We start from the raw sequence: 19,196 nt of genomic DNA on the forward strand, positions 1-19,196 counted from the left end.
ATTAAGATAGTCTATAAAACCAAAGTTATTAATTACAATTTTAGGTACTTTCCTGTTATGCGAGACTACATTATTTTTTGACAACATCACAATCCTGTTATCTAAGAGTACCAAAATGGAACTCTCCTGTTAGAGACTACAGCTATTTTCGCAACTACCACCCTAGACTACCTCTGTTATTGCGACTATCACAATTAGCTGAATGATATCCATAGACTGTGTTTTAGCGTCGCAAACACATTATATAAATATAAAATAATGAGTTTTTTTTATTGAAATTTATTAATTTAATAATTCGATTTATTAATTTGTATGTGTGTCCATCATTCTTTACTATTTTATTTGTGGATTTATTATTTATACATTTAATATTTAATATTATATAATATCATTTTACCATTTTTGATCGTGTTTGGAGACAACATTAATATTATTTCTTTTTTTTTACTAATATTAATAATTTGAATACATGGCCATAATTTTTAATTATTTTATTTTTGTATATATAATTTTTACATTTACGCCAAGTCTGACTAATCTGGCTGTAGCACCTCTAGCGTGCGCCGTGAAAAATATATTACAAATGATTTTAATATTTTCTTTTTCTTTATATATAAATACAATTCGAATGTGGCCATCCCCGCAATACCTACAGATTAAAAAACAATTAATTAAGATTGCCCCCGCATGTACGACATTCTCTTAATAAAAATAAGGTACTCTTAAATAACAGGATTGTGATGTTTCGCATAAAATCAGCGGTAGTCGCGATACCGGAGGTAGTCTTGGGTAGTAGTCGCGATAATAGGCGTAGTCTCGTATAACAAGAAAGTACCCAATTTTAATCTATAAAACATTGATTACTTGCTATATCAAAAACTTAATATATTAAATTATTAGATTGGTAGGTAGGAGAGTAAACTACAATAAAACCTCGAATAAAACTATTTTGAAATATAGATTAAACCATTTATTCAAGAGTATAGTATTCAAACCATTTACAAATTTGTATATGTAAAACCTAGGTAAGTACAACATATTTTATTTCAGTTCTAACATGAATATTCATAAGCATTGAATTTATCTTTGACAGTGTCAAATTGAAGCTAAACATAATTGCGTTTGAAATCGCACAAATTGCTGATGACTCAACATAAACTCAAAATCCCAAGCAAGTAAATACTCGACATAAAATACATTGTGGATCTCGTCAATAATTATAACGAAAATCAAAACTATATTATAAAGGTACCAACCTGTGTGATCGTGCTTTTGCTCTTGACTCGTGTAGACACGAGACGGTTTACAATAATTGAGGGTACTGCGAGAATGGAAAACGTTTTACATGTCGTTTATTGCGATGATATTAAACTACATTAGATGAATGGACGATGATGATGCGATAATAATCGTGTTCTTAACCGTACGTACGGAATGAAATCAACGATTAAATCATAATTTAAAAAAAAAAAAAATTTAAAAAACCATAACATTAACTAGACAACATTCCTACGGGAGATACGAACGGTCAAACATTTAAACAACAAAAATAATATAATAATGTGTTTCAAATACAGTAATAATAACACTACAAAAGTCGAGTAATAATTCTCTACACACGAAAAGTTCATAACCTCTAATCAATCAGTGGCGGCGGCTCTTCGCTACAACGCAGCAATTGTGATAGCTAATGAGAATGATAACACGCGAGGAGGACCGTCAGCTGCCCGCCGAACGGTGGTTGGCCGGGTCCAACGGTCGCTTGTCGGCGGCGGCTGGAATTCGTCGTCGCCGGACGATCCTGATCGCGGCGATGGCGAAGATGGCTGGTGGAATGCGCGCGCAATCACCGTGCAAGGACATCGACACGATAAATGGCCCACAAAAACGGGCAAAATTACGTGGAATCATGACGTCTTTCGACAACTGTGACTGTGGGTCGCGACGATTACGTTTTATTATTATTAATGCCGAGCCGAGAGTCGTATTACTGCTTCAAGTGTGCAATGTACAATGATAATATAGCAAACTACGACGCAAAATCGGATTGAACGCATTTTATAGAGCTAAATGTAATAATAATATTGTTTTTATTATAATAGCATTTAACGCAATCTTCTATACAACGTATTGCATATACCTAGATTATTATAGTTTATAAGAGAGCTGATGCCTAAAAATGGCCAATATCTAGCAGGCTATATAATATTACACTAGGTATTTCTTATTTCGTTCTCTACACAGTCACAATTACAAATAGTATTTCTAATTTTTTTAAATGATGGTAGGGTGGCCCAAGTTCACTTCGAAATTGAAATAGGTAGTAGAATTGAATGAGTAACGCAAGGACTTTTACATAGGTACCTAAAATATACCACTCCGCTCCGGTTGCAGACATTTTATTGTATTCAGATAGGTATTATTGGTATATTATATATATATATATATATAATATTGATAGGTACTTACCTAAAAAATAAATAATTACATCTTATAATTATATTATATTTAATAACGTGTATATATAAACCTAATAAAAGAAATTACATTGAAAATTATAATGGTTTGTCTATAATAACTAAAGTAGTGCCATAATAATATATCTAGTTTTATTATATTTTTAAGTTTCTGAAAAACAAATGTTTAATCTTGCTATATTATCTATTAGTATTATTTAGCTGGATAGATATCTATTCTTTTAAATTGGTGTTTGGCCATAACTATCTAAATTGGTAAAAATTAGTATGCTGACCGGTGTCCGCATCTTACGTTAAACATAAATAATACGTAGTCAATGTACCTACCTATCGGCTATCATAATACACTATAGTAACGAGTAAGTAGATAAAATACATTCGTCGCATAAATATATGAGCATCATACTATTATAGACTATAGTTGATTGTTTTTCTTACTGAATACCTACTGATACATAATAATTTGTCTAATTATAGGTAGGTATTTAATTTGTGTATATTATATTTATATTCATTTATTTCTAAGTTATTTTTTATGTGTTTTCTAATACCGGATCTACGCAAGAAAATAAAACTTAGATTCAACTTTTCCCAACGCAGGCGGAACAATCTGAATTGTTTTTAAAAGCAGTAACAAAAGTACATATTTTTGCACATGACGTGTACCTATACTCATAGAGATGTATAATGTGATGCGTTTTCGCTTTCGATAAATATTAAGGGGTTTTACCATCCCCCCAGAGCCATGCCGTGGGGGGGGCTAGGGGGCATACACCCAGGGCACATCGTTTAAAGGGGGGCCAAAAATTTTTTTTTATAACATTTTAAACTTTAAGAAGACAAATATTTATAATTTTGCCCTGGGCGCCAAATTTTAACGGCACGGCTTTGCTCTCCCCTATTGTTTATGCCACTATGTCAGTACTGTATAAAATAACAATAACAAGTTTTTTATTCATTTACATTTACATTTATCATTTTACTGAATTCAATTTAAAATATATACAGGTAGTTCAAATATAAAATTGTGCATTTGCAATTTGCTTAGCCGATAAGTATAAAATAATTATACTTTGCTACTTATTTAATTAAAAATAAACTCATACTTAAATATAGCTACATATCTAATTTTGATTCAGCCATTAAGGTTAAAGTCATACAATAATAGCTATATAAGTCCACAACAATAAACATGAATACAGGATGATGTACTTAACTATAGCCTATAGCCTATAGGTACTCTATATCATGGAAATTCCGAAACTTTGTCAGCCGCTATAGACTCAAATGTTCCTAATTTCAGTGTTTCTTCAATCCGGTGGAGACTGGAGGAGAAGTACCTAACTCGGCAGATTACTTTATCAGGAATTTTAAAATTATGTCCAGCTGGTCAAATAAAATCCAGATGGATTTGATAAAACTACGCGTCAAATTTTGATTATCCATAATAATTAGATATCGGTACCATTCGGTAATAAAATAAGACGTTTCACATTTTCATGCTATCGCGAGTAGGTACTAAACTACTAACAAACTCTTACGATATTATTTTAAATTAATATCATATATGATATTATATTCCTATTTTGTTAATTATATAGTATACCAATAATGTATACCTGATATTTTTTAAGCGAAATATACGTTAATAAAATAACAGCAGTGAGCCAGTGAAATATCAGATACCTACTATAGTTACTAAAATAGTTGTAACTATTTGTAATGGTTCGATTAAAAATATCTTCGACGTTTTTATGAATTATTAATTTGTACATTGACTATTGACGTAGGTATAAATGGATTGTTAATATATTTGCACTTCTATACCCCAATAACTCAAGTTCAATTTTTTTTTAAATTAATATTGTTACTCGCTAGTTACTGTATAATATTATTTAAGTCCAATTATAAATATATGTAGTAATAAATTGATATAAACTGCAATACATAATTATTAGTTATTTTACCTACCATATATTAATTAAAATTGTTGATTTTTAAAATTTGTATTTTATTATAGATCCGATAAGACTATGAGCCATGAGGTCATAACAGCAATACAATTGACCGCTAGCTAGAACATGATCTTGGTGTAATCTATATAGTTACCTTGGATAATAGAACTACAACAACAATTCTTTCTTTAAATTAAAAATAATAATATTATTAATAATAAACGGGTTTTTAATTATTATATAAATTGTTGCTCTACAATTTTATGCTAGTTTTGTTTAGGCACCTTCTACTACAGTACTACCTATATTAATAATTAGGTCTTTACTTCAGACTAGGGTTTTCAATGTAAATAAACTATCACCTACTGCATTTAATTAAAATATTGTCTATGGATTATGTTAAATAATATTAAAAGTAGTGGTAAAATAGTTTCAAGTCCTAATAATGAATAATATTTTTTATGTTACACCTTTATACCTACGATAAAATAATAACTAAAAATCAAAACTATTATATTTCATTTATATGATATGAAATTTGGTGATTACAAACTTGAATAGTTTATTATAATAAGAATTGCATAGGTACCTATATTTTTAGGTTTGCGACAAGAAAAAATTACGAGGAACCTTGTGTTCAATTTTTCAAAATCATATTAGTTGAATATAATATACATTTTTAATCGCATGTATGTTATAATTTGTATATTTGTAATCTTGTCTGTCAAAATGTGGAATTCAAATGTCAAAAATAAAAAAATTACGTATAGGTAGGTATATAAGTATGATTGATATTATGAATAAAAGTTAAATAAATATTTGAGAATTCTTGTTTTATAATATTCAAACTTTTTTATGTTTCGAACGAACATAATATTTTTATCAACATTTAATATAAAAAAAAGTAAAAACATAAAAATTGTTAAATGTCTACATATAACTCAAAAAAGCTATAGTAGGTACCTACAGCTCGAATTATTTTGAGAATTATATTATATTATGATCAAGACTGAAAATTTCTAGTAAAAATATTAAATATTTTGAAAAGTTTTTAAGTTTTTAAGTATTTATCATTATTCGTTTTTGATTTACAAGAAAAAGTAAAATCGATTTTATCAAACATAAGAATTTCGTAAATATTGTCGTTTTTTAGCATGTATTTTGCTTTAATCTTCGTTTGAAACCAAAAGTACTACATTTTTTTATTAAAAAAGTGTCAAAATGTATGATACTCATTCATATATTGTATTGATATATACAAATATTATAATACCTACATCTACGTCATTATAGAAAACCAATACAAAATACTTAAATACCTATTATATTGTTAATATATTAATATTTTGTAATGTAAACATTTTATTTTTATTCTTTGGGTGGCATTATACTCACCACTCGATAGGCCATCCCGTAAATATGTCTCTAATAACCTGCCAGTATATGAGTATAGGTACACTCTATAATACACTTAATAAACATAAATATACGATAACGATTTACATGTATAATATGTATATCGATAATATTATAACTTTGTAGTTTTGTAGAGGCAAGTTTATAATTATCCTAACATAATTTGGTATATTGTGTCGTAACAAGTAGCCAGTAGATTGTGTATATAAATATATACCAATATACCTAGTAGTCAATTTGTCACTAGTCACAATACCTACTCGCATTAATGTAAATTATATGGTAATGATAATAAACTCTACAACAACTAGTGGTAGGTACTCAAAATACAGTTAACATATGAATATTTATAATTGAAATATTATACACGTCATAGCGAATTGTGGTTACTCGTTAGTCGTTACAGCTCAATAATAGAGCTAAATAGTAAAATAATAAATATCCAAACGTAATTAAGTAATTATAGTCGGAAATGAATCACATGAATACATGATGCATTGATACTATGCTTATTATGATAGTTTTGTATACAGTTTCCCATGAGGATATTATACCCATTAGCTGTAGAGGAGGACTCGCCGCCCGGATAAAAACAGTTTTCTGAAGTTTTATCTATAAGCTAAAAAAATTATTAAAAATCATGAGATTAATGATGATGAAATGTTGAAAGATCAAAATGTTCAGAAAAATAAACTCTAAAAAATTGATTTATTTTTTTTTCAAAAATTAAAAAATAATTTTTTTACTTTTTTACCAAACAAGAAAATTAAATACACGTAGCCCTTTTCTGAACCTAATCAAAAAAAAAAAAATTATTATCTCAGAAGATATCGCAATGGGAAATCCTCGCGGGACACTTTGTATAGTCGTGTTATAACTTGATAACTTTATAATTTATAAAATCAAAAGGCCAGTGAGATATCTTCAGCGCTATCTGCCTCGGAGAATAAAAACATAGAATATTGTAACAACACGTCATGTTAAATGCCTCAATATTTAATTTTAAATTGTTTTGTGGTTCAAGTGTTCCACCAGCACATTCACCACCAGCTGCTGTTTAAGCATGCGCAGAACGCCCGCCTGTTATTATCATTGTTATTGTTGACAACGCCAAGACAACGGGTGTACGAATGTACGACAAGTGTAACGTTTTTTTTTTTTTAAATGTTTGTAGGCATTGTATAATATCTGTGTGTATTGTTTTCATAATTGTTCTAACGAAACGTCGGAAATAATTTTTTTTTAAATGTATTCGATTTCCGATATGATTAATCGACGTTTACGTGTTACACTGTATTGAGGATAATTATATACATTGTGTAGGCTTACAGTTTAAATTAAAACACCTTGGTTCTCATATCTACCTTTTAAAATGTCAAATTATTCAAATATTCCAAACTTACCAACATATTCTCAATTCCGAGCTACGGAAACTGTAAGTTTAACTTGTCAATTATGTATATTGTTACCTAATGGCTTAATTGTTTTTTTAAGTGGCAAGCATTAGTCGACCATTTCAGAAGTGGTATGCCATTAAAATCACACCGATATCAACTTTGGTTTAGAGATAACTGTTTCACGGGATATGAAGCAGTTGATTGGATGTTTAATGAAGCATCTTCTGGGAAATTACAATATTTGTTTAATAAAGGAGTTACACGTCAACAAATAATAGCATTAATGAATAAATTTTATGAGGCTGATATTTTCAAAGCTGTAAGTTCAACATCAACAAAATTTAAGGATAAGTCAGAATTATATGAGTGAGTATTTTAGTTTTTAAATGGTCTTACTAAAAACTAACTAAGAATCAAATTTATAAATTATAAAGATTACCTTTTTTTAGTTTTTGATAATACACTAAAATAATTATTACTTGAATAACTTGAATCTAAAGGGAGATAAATGTAAATCAAGTTTTATATTTTTTGAATTGTATACTTTTGTCACTCAAATATAGCTAATACGAGACTTATATATAACCAAGGATAAGAAAATAATTTGAGACAACTGTTAGGTATTATTTAAGATGTTTTTAAATTTTTCTATTATTCAATATTTTTTTTTTTACATATTTTCATAAATCATACCTTATAAGTTCTTACTTATTTTTTTTTCAATAATACATATTTTGTAAAATAGTTAAAAGTTAGATGTTTTATTATTCATTTTTATCAACATTAACTGTACTAATTCAAAAACTTAAATCTAATTATATTTTAATCTTGTGACTTATATTAACCATAACCTAATAATATTTAATATAACTGTTTTAGATTTGCGTTACCAAAGACTATGAATAAAACAATCAGTAAAGGATCTGTATTGTCATCATTGAATGTATTCCTCATGAATAAACCTCAATCGTTGTCTCCTCAACCCAAGAGAAGTGAAAAAGTTATTAGTAGTCATAGAATGAAGTCTTATTCAATGGAAAATGTGGCAATGAACACTTATTTAAATGAAAATCATAAAATCGCTAATTTCATTATACAAAAGTAAATATTTATTAATTATTCTTATAATACATTTAGGTAGTATAAACTCTGGCTACTAAGAGAGCGCTACCTCTTGGCGCATCCAAATGAATAAGTTCCGCAGTTTTGTATCCATTTTTCTCTCACTCTACTACCTATTCACCATGCAAAATACCCCTATTTGCAATCGTAGCAGCGTCAGTAACTGTGACGACTGCCAGCAGAACTTGAGATTTGGTGGTGGGAACACGCTAGGATGGACAAGATTTGGGAGCCCTCCAGTAGCAGTTTCTCAGTGGCTGGAGTATAGGTGTACCAGTTTTACTTTTTATACTATCTTTAATATATTTTCTTTTAAATTATTTGGTTACCGTGTTAATGGTTGATAATTAAAATAACCAATTCAACTAATTAAAATTTTAACTATTTATTTAATCAAATCTGCCTACTACTCTAAAATTAAGTTTAAATTTTTTTTATAAAAAATACAATATTGTATGGAATACAGTACAATTTTAGAAGTGTATTACATCTGTTAACCATAGGCAACTAATGAGAGGAAGTAATTGATACCCCAAAAATAATATTGATATGATGCTGATTTCTTTTCCATTATTTTATTAAGGTATTCTAAACTTTGGAAATAATTTTTCAAATCCCCCAGACCCTCTTAAAAATTAATTGCCAACCCCCATTATTATTGATATCTAAGGTTTTAAGAATAAATAAATTTAATTCTGAATAAAATAGTATGTTTAATGTTATTTATAAATATATAAATTTAAATACCTTATATGTTGTTTGTTGATTTATAGTTTGCAGAATATTTTAAAAAGTTTTAATATGGATGATTTTTTAAATACTGAAAATTTAAATAAGCAGTGGATAATTATGAATATTTATAATCAAGATTATAACGCTGATGGCTTATTTCCTCAATGGGTGAAGTCTGCAATGGATAGTTTGACATCTGGTAACTATAATATTTTATGCATAAATAATAATATTTAAACATTAATACTTTGTTTATTGTCTTAATTTGATTAAAACATGTATTAATTTATAATTGCAAATTATAATATACATATACCTAACGTATCTATGTAAGATATTTTACAAATATGGAACCAATAATAACAATTTTTAATGAAAGTTCATCATATAAGATAATATGTACCGATTAATGTATATTTTTAGTACATTACCAAGGCTATATTAATTGATTGTGTATTAATTATGTCCTAATAACTTTTAATGACTATCTGTTCTATTTTATTCAATATTGTAGTATCTACTACAATTATTAATTATTTGGTGGGTATGTTATAAATGCTTTCAACATTGAACCTTCATAATTTTGGCCAAATACTCGCAATCCTAAAAATAACTATATTATTATTTATTAGTTAATATGTTAAACTAGTTTTCAATTAAAAATTAATAGTTTCATCCTCAATGATGTAAGTCTATGTAATACTACAAGATTATAAATATACAGAAACTACTTAAAGTGCTTTTTGACTTCTAAAACGCTTGGTATTATTCAATTATATATTGTATAATACAAGTTATAATACTATAATATACTGCATAAATTTAAAAAACAAATATTTTCAAAAGTTTAGTGTACCTATCTAAATTAAAATAAATTCATTATTGTTTGATAATTTGTTATTTTTTTTGTTTAGATCCGGAAATGAATGAGTGTACTTACCCTGGATTTAAAGCCGATGTTTACTCTGTAATCAAGGATTATTTTTTAAACTCGGAGGAACCACTGATTCCAATATCTTTTTATGAAATTTTTATTTCTATTTTGATTGTGGTTGAAAGATATGATCATATGTGCAATAAGAATGTAAAACATAGAGAAAACAATAATTCAACTCAATTATCATCAAACATGTGCTGGGAAACTGAATTTTCTAGCGATCACTCTAAAATGTGTATTGTTAATAAGTGTTTTGATATTTCCGGACACCAAGTTTCATCCCTTTCCAGATCTTCTGTCAGTAGCTGTAGCAGTACATCATTTTTTGAATCATGTGAAATAGAACAAAGTAAAATGGAACATAAACCATTAAATATTTCACATAAATATTCAAAACCAAAGTTAACTCGAACAATTAGTTCACCAGAAATATCTGTAAAATCACTATCATATTATCAAAGAAATATGGAAAAAATTAGAAAAAAGAAATTTGGTCGCACTATATCTAATAACTCAATTTATCCAAAAAATTTAAATGAACATAATGAGAGCTTCTATTCAGACGAGTATGGTTTCAAAAATAAACCATTGGAAAATGATAAATTTGTTTGTCCATCTACTTCTGGATACGTTAATTTTGGGCTTTTCCAGTCTGAAAAAATAAGTAATGATGATACTAATGGATTTGATTTAGATATGGCAATTTCTACTCTTCATAAACTTATTGATATAACGCAAATGGACCACACACAAATCCTTAAACACCAATCGTTTAATGGTATGATAAAATATTGAAATTGCATAATATATTTTAATATAAAATTTTTGTTGCTAATGTCACATTATACAGGGTGATTTTTTTTATCATGAACCACTCATTATTTCAAAAAATACCAATGTTTTTGAAAATATTTTTTTACAAAGTTTCATGTTGTTAAAAAAACAACGTTTTTATTAAAAAAATATGTTTTTTAATATTTTTTATCCTTATAATTTTTTTAAGTTTTTTACTTTTTTGAATGACAACCTAGAGTTTTAATTTTATATTCCAAAGCAGAATATTTTTCTAAGTATTTTGATACGTAAAAATCGAATTTTGGACGAGTAGTTTATGAGTTATAAGTATTTAAAATTTAGATTGGTGGACTGGAGTGGTACGGGGTTACCCCGCAAAATGTTTGTCCACTACTCCGCTTGTCTAAACTTAAAATACTTATAACTCATAAACTACTCGTCCAAAATTCGATTTTTACGTATCAAAATACTTAGAAAAATATTCTGCTTTGGAATATGAAATTAAAACTCTAGGTTGTCATTCAAAAAAGTAAAAAACTTAAAATATTATAAGGATAAAAAATATTAAAAAACTTATTTTTTAATGAAAATGTTGTTTTTTTAACAACACGAAACTTTGTAAAAAAATATTTTCAAAAACATTGATATTTTTTGAAATAATGAGTGGTTAAATAAAAAAATAAATAAATAAATAAAAAACCCTGTATTTAATAATTTGGAGAGAAGTTTCAAAATCCAACTATTAAGATAAGCTATCACTAATAACAATAACAAATTTAAAAAAAAAGTATTACCCTAAACTATTATGATTGAGATTAATATTATATGATACTTAGAAGTTATAACTTGTAAAAAATATTCAACTTAAAATAGTTTCATTCAACTTTTAGTCAATAATTAAATCTTTTAGTAACAAATAAAATTGTATTTACCTTGAAAGTACATTATAAATGAACAATAATTAATTATTTTTAGGTTTGGATGAAAAATCATTACATTTGGGAATTCTTTTATATCAATTATTAAGTCTATGTCTTCCACCATTAAATAGAGCAAAATTACAAGTGTTTTTACAGTTTGTTTCTCATCTATCTTCGTCTTACACTAAGGTATTGTAATAATTTTTGTATCTATATTATACACAACAATTGATTGTGAAACATTAGTATTCTATGCACAATGCTTATATACTTAAACTAGGATTCATATAGCTACAATTATATTTAAAAAGACAATAATCAAAGCTTGTAATTTTGGTTTTAGAATATTTGAAACACCTAGTTTTAGCCGTGCATAGCATTTTGATGTATAACAATGTGATTTAGAGTTACTATTTAAACATGAAACCTAATTTTTAAATGTCTAAAAAATAAATGTGTTAATTGAATTTATGTTATACTAAATGTAATGCTGATATATTCAAAATATTATGATACTATTATTTAAACATTTAACAACAATTAAGAATGTTTATTAAACTAGCAAATTATAATAAACTAAGTAAAATACTATCCTATTAATTGTAAAGGTTGCATTTAAAATTTCAAAGTTGTTTTAATAATAAAAATGTGAGATTAATTTGTTCTTTGATGTTTTATTTTTCTATTTTATTTTATTATTTTATTTAATTTATTAATAATATGTAAATAATAATTTATAATATATTTATGTAAGCAATATTATTTTTACTTGTTTTTTTTTTCAGATTACTGATAAATTATGTTGTGCAGTATTAAGACAAAATATTAATCAATTTGAATATGATTGTTTAGCTACTGATGTTGTCAAATTTTTGCTTCACAGTCAAAAATTAATATTTTTACCTATTAAAACTGATTCAATTTTATCAGAAAAGTTCAATTTTTTTAGTAATGATGATAAATTATTGAAGGTTAGTATAGTAGATTTAATTGTTTATAGTTTTACTTTATTTCTCTAGAAATGTGATTTAATTGTTGAAACTATGATACAATTTTTTGAAAAGGTTTCCATAACCAGCGCTTATAAATATGTGGGATATTGATTGATCCATATTTTCAATATTTGATTTTTTTTTTTTTGTAATTTTTAGTAATTTTGGTAATTTTTAATACTCGCCACCAATGCTCATTAGTCTCTACGATAGAAAAAAATTGCATTCTTTATTTTTCAGCTTAAATTGAGGACATTTTAATCTGGAGAAAAATGCATAAGCTGCATTTTGTTCAAATCACATTTGTTGTAAATATTAACTTTTGTCTTATTAACTTTTCCAATATATAAAACATAACATTATAAAATGTTTATACTCACACACCACTTAATAAAGCTATATTAATTACAGTAATAATAATAATAATAATATTTAAGTTTAAAAAAATATGATTTACATTGTATTTTAGGATAGTATGCACTATTGTTTAAGAATATCAGACAAAGAATTTGAAAAACAAAGAAGTTCTGAATCTAAAGAAGCCCTTATTGAATTGTTGGATCAAATTATAAGTAGTACGTCAATGTCTAATAAAGAAAAGAGCAAACGTATAAAATTAGTAAGTTATAATATTAGTTTTAAACATTTTGCATTATAGTGTACAGAAAATCATTTTGTTTTATTTTTTAATTATTGTACCAAACTAATCATTTCAGATAGACTATTAGATATTAATCAAACAATATTCATTGATTGTTGTTATTTTTTTTTTTAGTTTCAAAAAATGTACCCTGATGTATATGAAAAAAGATCTACACTGTTGGAACAACGTAAAAAACGGAATCCTGTATTAACTGAACTTAAAATCAAAAATCTACGAATTTAAAAATTAAATACTACTTATAAATAAATACTTATTATTACTATAATTTTTAATATTTGAAAATTATTTTTTATACCTTTATAATATTTGAATTGTATTTTATGTATAGATCTTACATACTATTTAAGAGAAATTGTAACTTTATTTTATAAAAAAATGAACTTTATCTGATTTTTTATGTTTTATAATAAAGCGGTGCTTATATATATTTATAAAATAATTTAAAGTTTTAATGATATATTATAATATATTTTATATAATATATTATAATATATTATATATGTATATTATATAATATTATATAATATTTTATAATATATATATTATATATTATAATATATAATATATATAATATATTCCTAATATATATATATATATATATTAGGAATGTAATGATTTTACAATGATGTGTGGTTTTTTTTGTGTCTGTCATCACATTTTGTGGTAGTAAAAGACTTTGATTTTCGACTTTAGCGCCTCGTTCGATCAGAAAGTGAATCTAGTTTTTAAAATTTAAAAATTTAAAATATTTTTCTAAATAATCGAGATAAACAAACTAAACATTAAGGGAAAACGGGAAATTTTACGCACAATCAGTTTTTAATAAAATCGATTTTGGTTTTTGATGTAACCTTAAAGCAAACGACCATTTATATAAGTATATTCTATCCACCATGCAATTTTCAAAAAATTTCGACTTAAGTGTAACTATTTATATAAATAATAGGCATATTATGTCATTTTAAGCTAAAAATTCATAAAAAATGTTCTTTTTAAATCCAAGATTTGAAAATTTTTGATAATCTATAACATATCTTAGACAGATAAACTGTCTCCACTCCGTATTGTTCGTTTACAATATCATATATCGTATATAATATCATTTGATTCAAATTTAATTCCATCCATAATCCATTACAGACTACAGTAACCCACTTGTAACCTACTACTGCATGTATAGAAGAGCGATATCCACTTTCCCGCTTTTTGTTAATTATTGTTACCTATGTACAATGGCGGTAACCAGAACTTTCTGTATCAGTGGACAAGCTGGGGCTACTGATTTATAGGGTGGGCCAGTGTTGTTACAAGAAACTCCTTATCAGATGGTTACAATTACAATTTAACAAAAAATAATCTCGCAGGAAGGTAATACCAATCAATTTTAGATCCTCGATTACCCCTTTCCAAATCTATTATAACAAAATATGTATAATCTAGACTATTGTAATTAGTTATTGAAAGTGTTGATTTAAAGATTCGCTACCCATTAAACAGTTTGCTGTCACCTATAAAGTATTCCCTTCAGTTAAAAAAAAAAAAAAAATGGTAATAATCCGAAAAATATTAAATACGAATAAATGATATTTTTAAACAATATGTGTATAAAAGATAATTAATAAATATAAATTCAATAAATATTTAAATTTTTATTAGATTCTTAACGAAATGAGAAATGTATTGCTTTTACAATGGTTTTTTTTTCGATGTGTCTGTCGTCAAGTTTTGGAGTAGAAATGATAATTAGATTTTTGACTTCAGTCCATCTTTGAAAAGGAAAATTCATCTATTTATAAATATATATTAGTTTTAATTTAATTATTTTGCTATAATTTATAACTTACTGAAACCTTGTTTTTACCTATGTGTTTTTCAGTTTATTTCAATCATACAAATATTGTGGTTTAATTTAAATGTTTGTTATAGAGACAAATAATATACAATAATAGATGCAAGTTCGCATTACAAGATTACAACACATTATTGCGAATCTATAGATGACGCTCTAAATGCACATAACATGGAAAAACAAATTGATGTTTGAAAAGCGATTACATAGATGAAAAAAATGTGGACAGAAATTTCTTCATTGACAATCACAAACTGTTTCAAAAATCAGACTTTCCATCCAGCGAATCTCCAGAAATCAAAAATGAAGTGAATGGGAATGAATTTATTGAATTTATGGAGCTTCTTCCGTTGTTTAAAAACGAAAATTTTGTTACAATAGACAGTCATTTGTCTACGGGTTGTAGCTCAGACGATACAGTTGTGATTTTAGATAGCATTCGAACTGAATTAAATCCCGTGGAAGCCGATGACGAGCAACAAGCTAATTTACCAACTAGAAAATTCTGGAATTTAGGCGTTTGAAAATTATTCAGATGAAGCTCTTGAACAGCTTATTCGCCTGAAAGAGTTTTATTTGAATTAAGGTGATGAAAAACAGTTTTCATACATGAGCGAATAACCTAATTATCCATCACGAGTTGGAAATGACCAAATCGATGTTTAAAAAACAAATCACAATACTATCCTAATTTTTTTTAGATTCTGAACGGAGCGATGACATTGGCGCCATTTGTGGGGGTCACGGTGGGCATTTCCCCCCCCCCCCCCCCCCCTTTGTCTTCAGCGGGCCGCTTGCGGCCTACTAAAACGGGTCGGTCGACCCGGGCCGGGTATATGGTGCTAGTTTTGGCCCGCAAGCCCGCAAACATGATTCATAACAATCATGTCATTGATAAATAAAATATAACCATGATTTCGTGGCTCGTGCTAATTACGTAAATAATTATAAGGTATCTGACATCTGTATTCTATATGTGCAGTGGTGGACTGGACTGGCCTTCCCTGTGGGCCGCTGCTCGTATAAAATATATATTTATTAATATTATTGTGAAATTATTAATTAAATTATTATCGAATAACTAGTAAATAATAAGTATATAATATTATTCAGCATAAAAACCCAGATTTCTGATTAATTTAAAATGCGTGACCGGCTTGTGTTCGTCCGGTTAGGTTAGCTGTGGAGAAGGAAACAGCTTCACTGATAAATTTAAATCAAGCTGCTGATATGTTTGGAGCTATGAAAACAAGAAGATATCCTGTTAGTGCCTAGCATTTAAATTTTAAGCAACTTTAAAAAACTATAATTAATGATAAATATATAATAATGTATTGTATCTGTATGTTTTGTTTTATTTTTTGTTAATACCATTAAACTAGGGTGGCCAGACTTCCCGTTTAAAGCGGGATTGTCCCGTTTTTGGTCATCATGTCCCGTTGTCCCGACAAACTTCGAACGGGACGCTTTTTATCCCGTTTTTAGAAGATGGTCCTGTTTTAATCCCGTTATTTCAATATTATTATATTATGTTTGTGAAAAAAATATCGATGTATTAAACAATTAATATAAAACAGTTTTACTCGTATATACTCGTATGTTTAAAATTAGAAACCAAATTTATAAATAACAGACACCATGTTCAGTGTTCAGCTGCGCGACTGTTTCGGTGTTCGGTCGTCGTCGTCTTATCGCACCGACCGACCAAACCACGTACACGCTACAGTGCTACTGCTACACCATTATTATTACCTATTCCTTAAATATAAAAGTATGTGTACGCCGACGGAAGTCCGCTATTTTTGTTTTTCAATTATTACGAATACCCGTATTACGGTATCGACAAGCCTGTAGTCTTATGTGGAGCAATTCAAAGAATTTTGTGATTTTGTAAATGTCAAGTTCAAAAATATTTTGAGTACTGTTGAAAACACGATGGTCATCTTTGTTACTAGCTGTCACTAGATCTTTTTGATTTATTTCCTGCATTAAAAACGTATTTTGTAACTCAAGATAAATGTCCTACAATTTTGAAACAGTTTTTCGATAACCCTGTTTCTATTGCATGGTTGTATTTTATTCAAAGTCAATTGAAGGTAGTTTGCGACACAATAACGATAATTGAAAGCGACAATATTTCAGCAAGTGAAGTATATGAATAACTGGAAGTGGTATGTGGAAAAATAAGGAACAGGCAAAGCCAACAATTTTTTACATCAAAATTAGCTTTAATCATTGAAGACCTTGATAAAAAAAGATATACAGCAAAAATAATTTTTTAACAAAAATTTGATGATTTTTATAGTGTTTTCTTATCTTATGTAAAAAAACGGAGTTTTCATTTTAAACCGTTCAAAATTTTTCGATGGACTCAATTATTAGTTATTCCTACTTGGGTAGACGTTCAAGAAAGTATTCAATATTTATTTAAAAATAAAAAACTCAACATGGATTTAAACATGGACGAATATAAGTTATTTGATGAATATAATCATGTAGTTCATGTGATACAAGTTAAAATTGTAGAATGGAGAAATTGTTCAAAAAAAGTAACAGAAAAATGGCGTGAAGTATTTAAAATACTAGAAAAAAATCAAATTTCTATCAACAACTTATCAACAATTATTGAATACTCATTGGCTATTCCTGGGACAAATACATCTGTAGAAAGAATTTTTTCAATAACAAATGTATTGTGGACAGATGAAAAAAACCATTATAAAGTCGAAACCATCAGATCAATAATTATTGCAAAACAGCACTTTAAAAGCTTAACTTGTTCACAATTTTATGAATTTCTTTTGAAGCACCCAAAATTTTTGAATTCAATAAGTTCTTCAGAAAAATACGAAAAAATAGTAGAAAGTGTGGAAGAAGGATTATCAAATTCATGAATAATGACAAAAGCTGATGTTGTAAATTTCCTAATTCTTGTTAAAAAAAAATGATACAGTATTGGTATGCAACAATGTATTGTTTAATTGTTTAATACTTAAATTTTAATATTTAAAAGTATATTTTTTAATTGTTTAAAGAATTAAATTAACATATTGTGTTGTTTAATAAACCACAAAAAAAGAAAAAATTCATAAATATTTAAAAACTTTTATTATATTTAGGTTATTAACTCAAAAAACGGTAAAGTAATAAGAAAATAATTGATTGTGATATGACTTAGATTTGTATTTTTACTCTCTACAGTTGTGTGCATATGTGTTATTAATGTATATTATGGAAGAATTTTTTTGGGGGTGGGGGTGGGGGGTAGACGTTTCAGATGTCCCGTTTTTTTATTTTCTTAATATGGTCACCCTACATTAAACTCATATTTGGTGCAAATAGGACATAAATTGGGGTAAAATTCCCCTTAAAATATGTCATCATATAGTAGCTATAATAGCATTGAGTATATATTGTTTACTCAATGCTGATATTGGCCATTGGGTATCCCTCTACATATTATTATATTTTATATACCTATAAGTATTAATTAGTCATTGTTATCTTTCAAAAATGTGTGTTATTTTTTATTTATGCCTAGAGTAACCACAGACCACAGTTATCTCAGATAACCAACTTGTATATATAGAAATATAACTATGTAAGAAGGCTGTTTGTATTGAGATAAAAAAATGTAATTGTTAGCGAGCGGTTTTTTTTAAAATTATGGGCCGGTCAAAACTTTTGTCCCTCCCCCCCTTTCAAAACCTGAAATGACGCCACTGAGTGATGAATGTATTTTTAATATTTAAATATGCAATAAATTTATAACGTATATCATTGTTTATGTATAATTTAAAAATTGTAATATATGTATATGTACCTATAATATATAGATTTGTAGATTAATTTTATTTTTAAAAACCTGTTTAAAACGGACACCAGTCTATAATGGACAATAATTTTGGTCCCGTGACTGTCTGTTATATTATATAGGTTT

At 27.1% G+C, this 19,196-nt stretch overlaps 3 protein-coding genes across 5 annotated transcripts in view; 2 read left to right on the top strand and 1 right to left on the bottom strand.

Moving 5' to 3' along the window:
* The window catches only part of ACC (acetyl-CoA carboxylase), a 45,171-nt gene extending 43,772 nt beyond the window's left edge, over window positions 1-1,399 (bottom strand). For both annotated transcript variants that reach the window (XM_089217754.1, XM_089217751.1), the window contains exon 1: window positions 1,257-1,399. The gene's annotated coding sequence lies outside the window, so the exon portion shown is untranslated. The remainder of the gene's footprint in view (window positions 1-1,256) is intronic.
* Window positions 1,400-1,676: 277 nt separating this feature from the next.
* On the top strand, window positions 1,677-4,649 carry LOC149061701 (uncharacterized). Its single transcript, XM_089217756.1, has 2 exons — window positions 1,677-2,072; window positions 4,498-4,649. The coding sequence occupies exon 1, from the start codon at window positions 1,691-1,693 to the stop codon at window positions 2,015-2,017; it is 327 nt and encodes a 108-aa protein (XP_089073882.1). The 5' UTR covers window positions 1,677-1,690; the 3' UTR covers window positions 2,018-2,072; window positions 4,498-4,649.
* Window positions 4,650-6,890: 2,241 nt separating this feature from the next.
* Window positions 6,891-13,838, top strand: LOC107164891 (DEP domain-containing protein 1A-like). Of its 2 annotated transcripts, none has more exons than XM_089217493.1 (9): window positions 6,891-7,283; window positions 7,343-7,611; window positions 8,125-8,346; window positions 9,141-9,298; window positions 10,014-10,814; window positions 11,807-11,940; window positions 12,537-12,722; window positions 12,984-13,051; window positions 13,213-13,353. In XM_089217493.1, exons 1-8 carry the CDS (start codon window positions 7,221-7,223, stop codon window positions 13,002-13,004), a joined length of 1,854 nt encoding a protein of 617 aa, XP_089073619.1. In that variant the 5' UTR covers window positions 6,891-7,220; the 3' UTR covers window positions 13,005-13,051; window positions 13,213-13,353. The 2 variants fall into 2 exon arrangements, with proteins under 2 accessions (XP_089073619.1, XP_089073618.1); XM_089217492.1 differs by lacking the exon at window positions 12,984-13,051 and adding an exon at window positions 13,519-13,838 and having other exon boundaries at window positions 6,912-7,283; window positions 13,213-13,362.
* Window positions 13,839-19,196: the final 5,358 nt, after the last annotated feature.

This window comes from Diuraphis noxia, unplaced genomic scaffold (assembly GCF_037042655.1).
Source record: "Diuraphis noxia isolate RWA-SAM2 unplaced genomic scaffold, SU_Dnox_SAM2 contig0001, whole genome shotgun sequence".
Lineage (NCBI taxonomy): Eukaryota > Metazoa > Arthropoda > Insecta > Hemiptera > Aphididae > Diuraphis > Diuraphis noxia.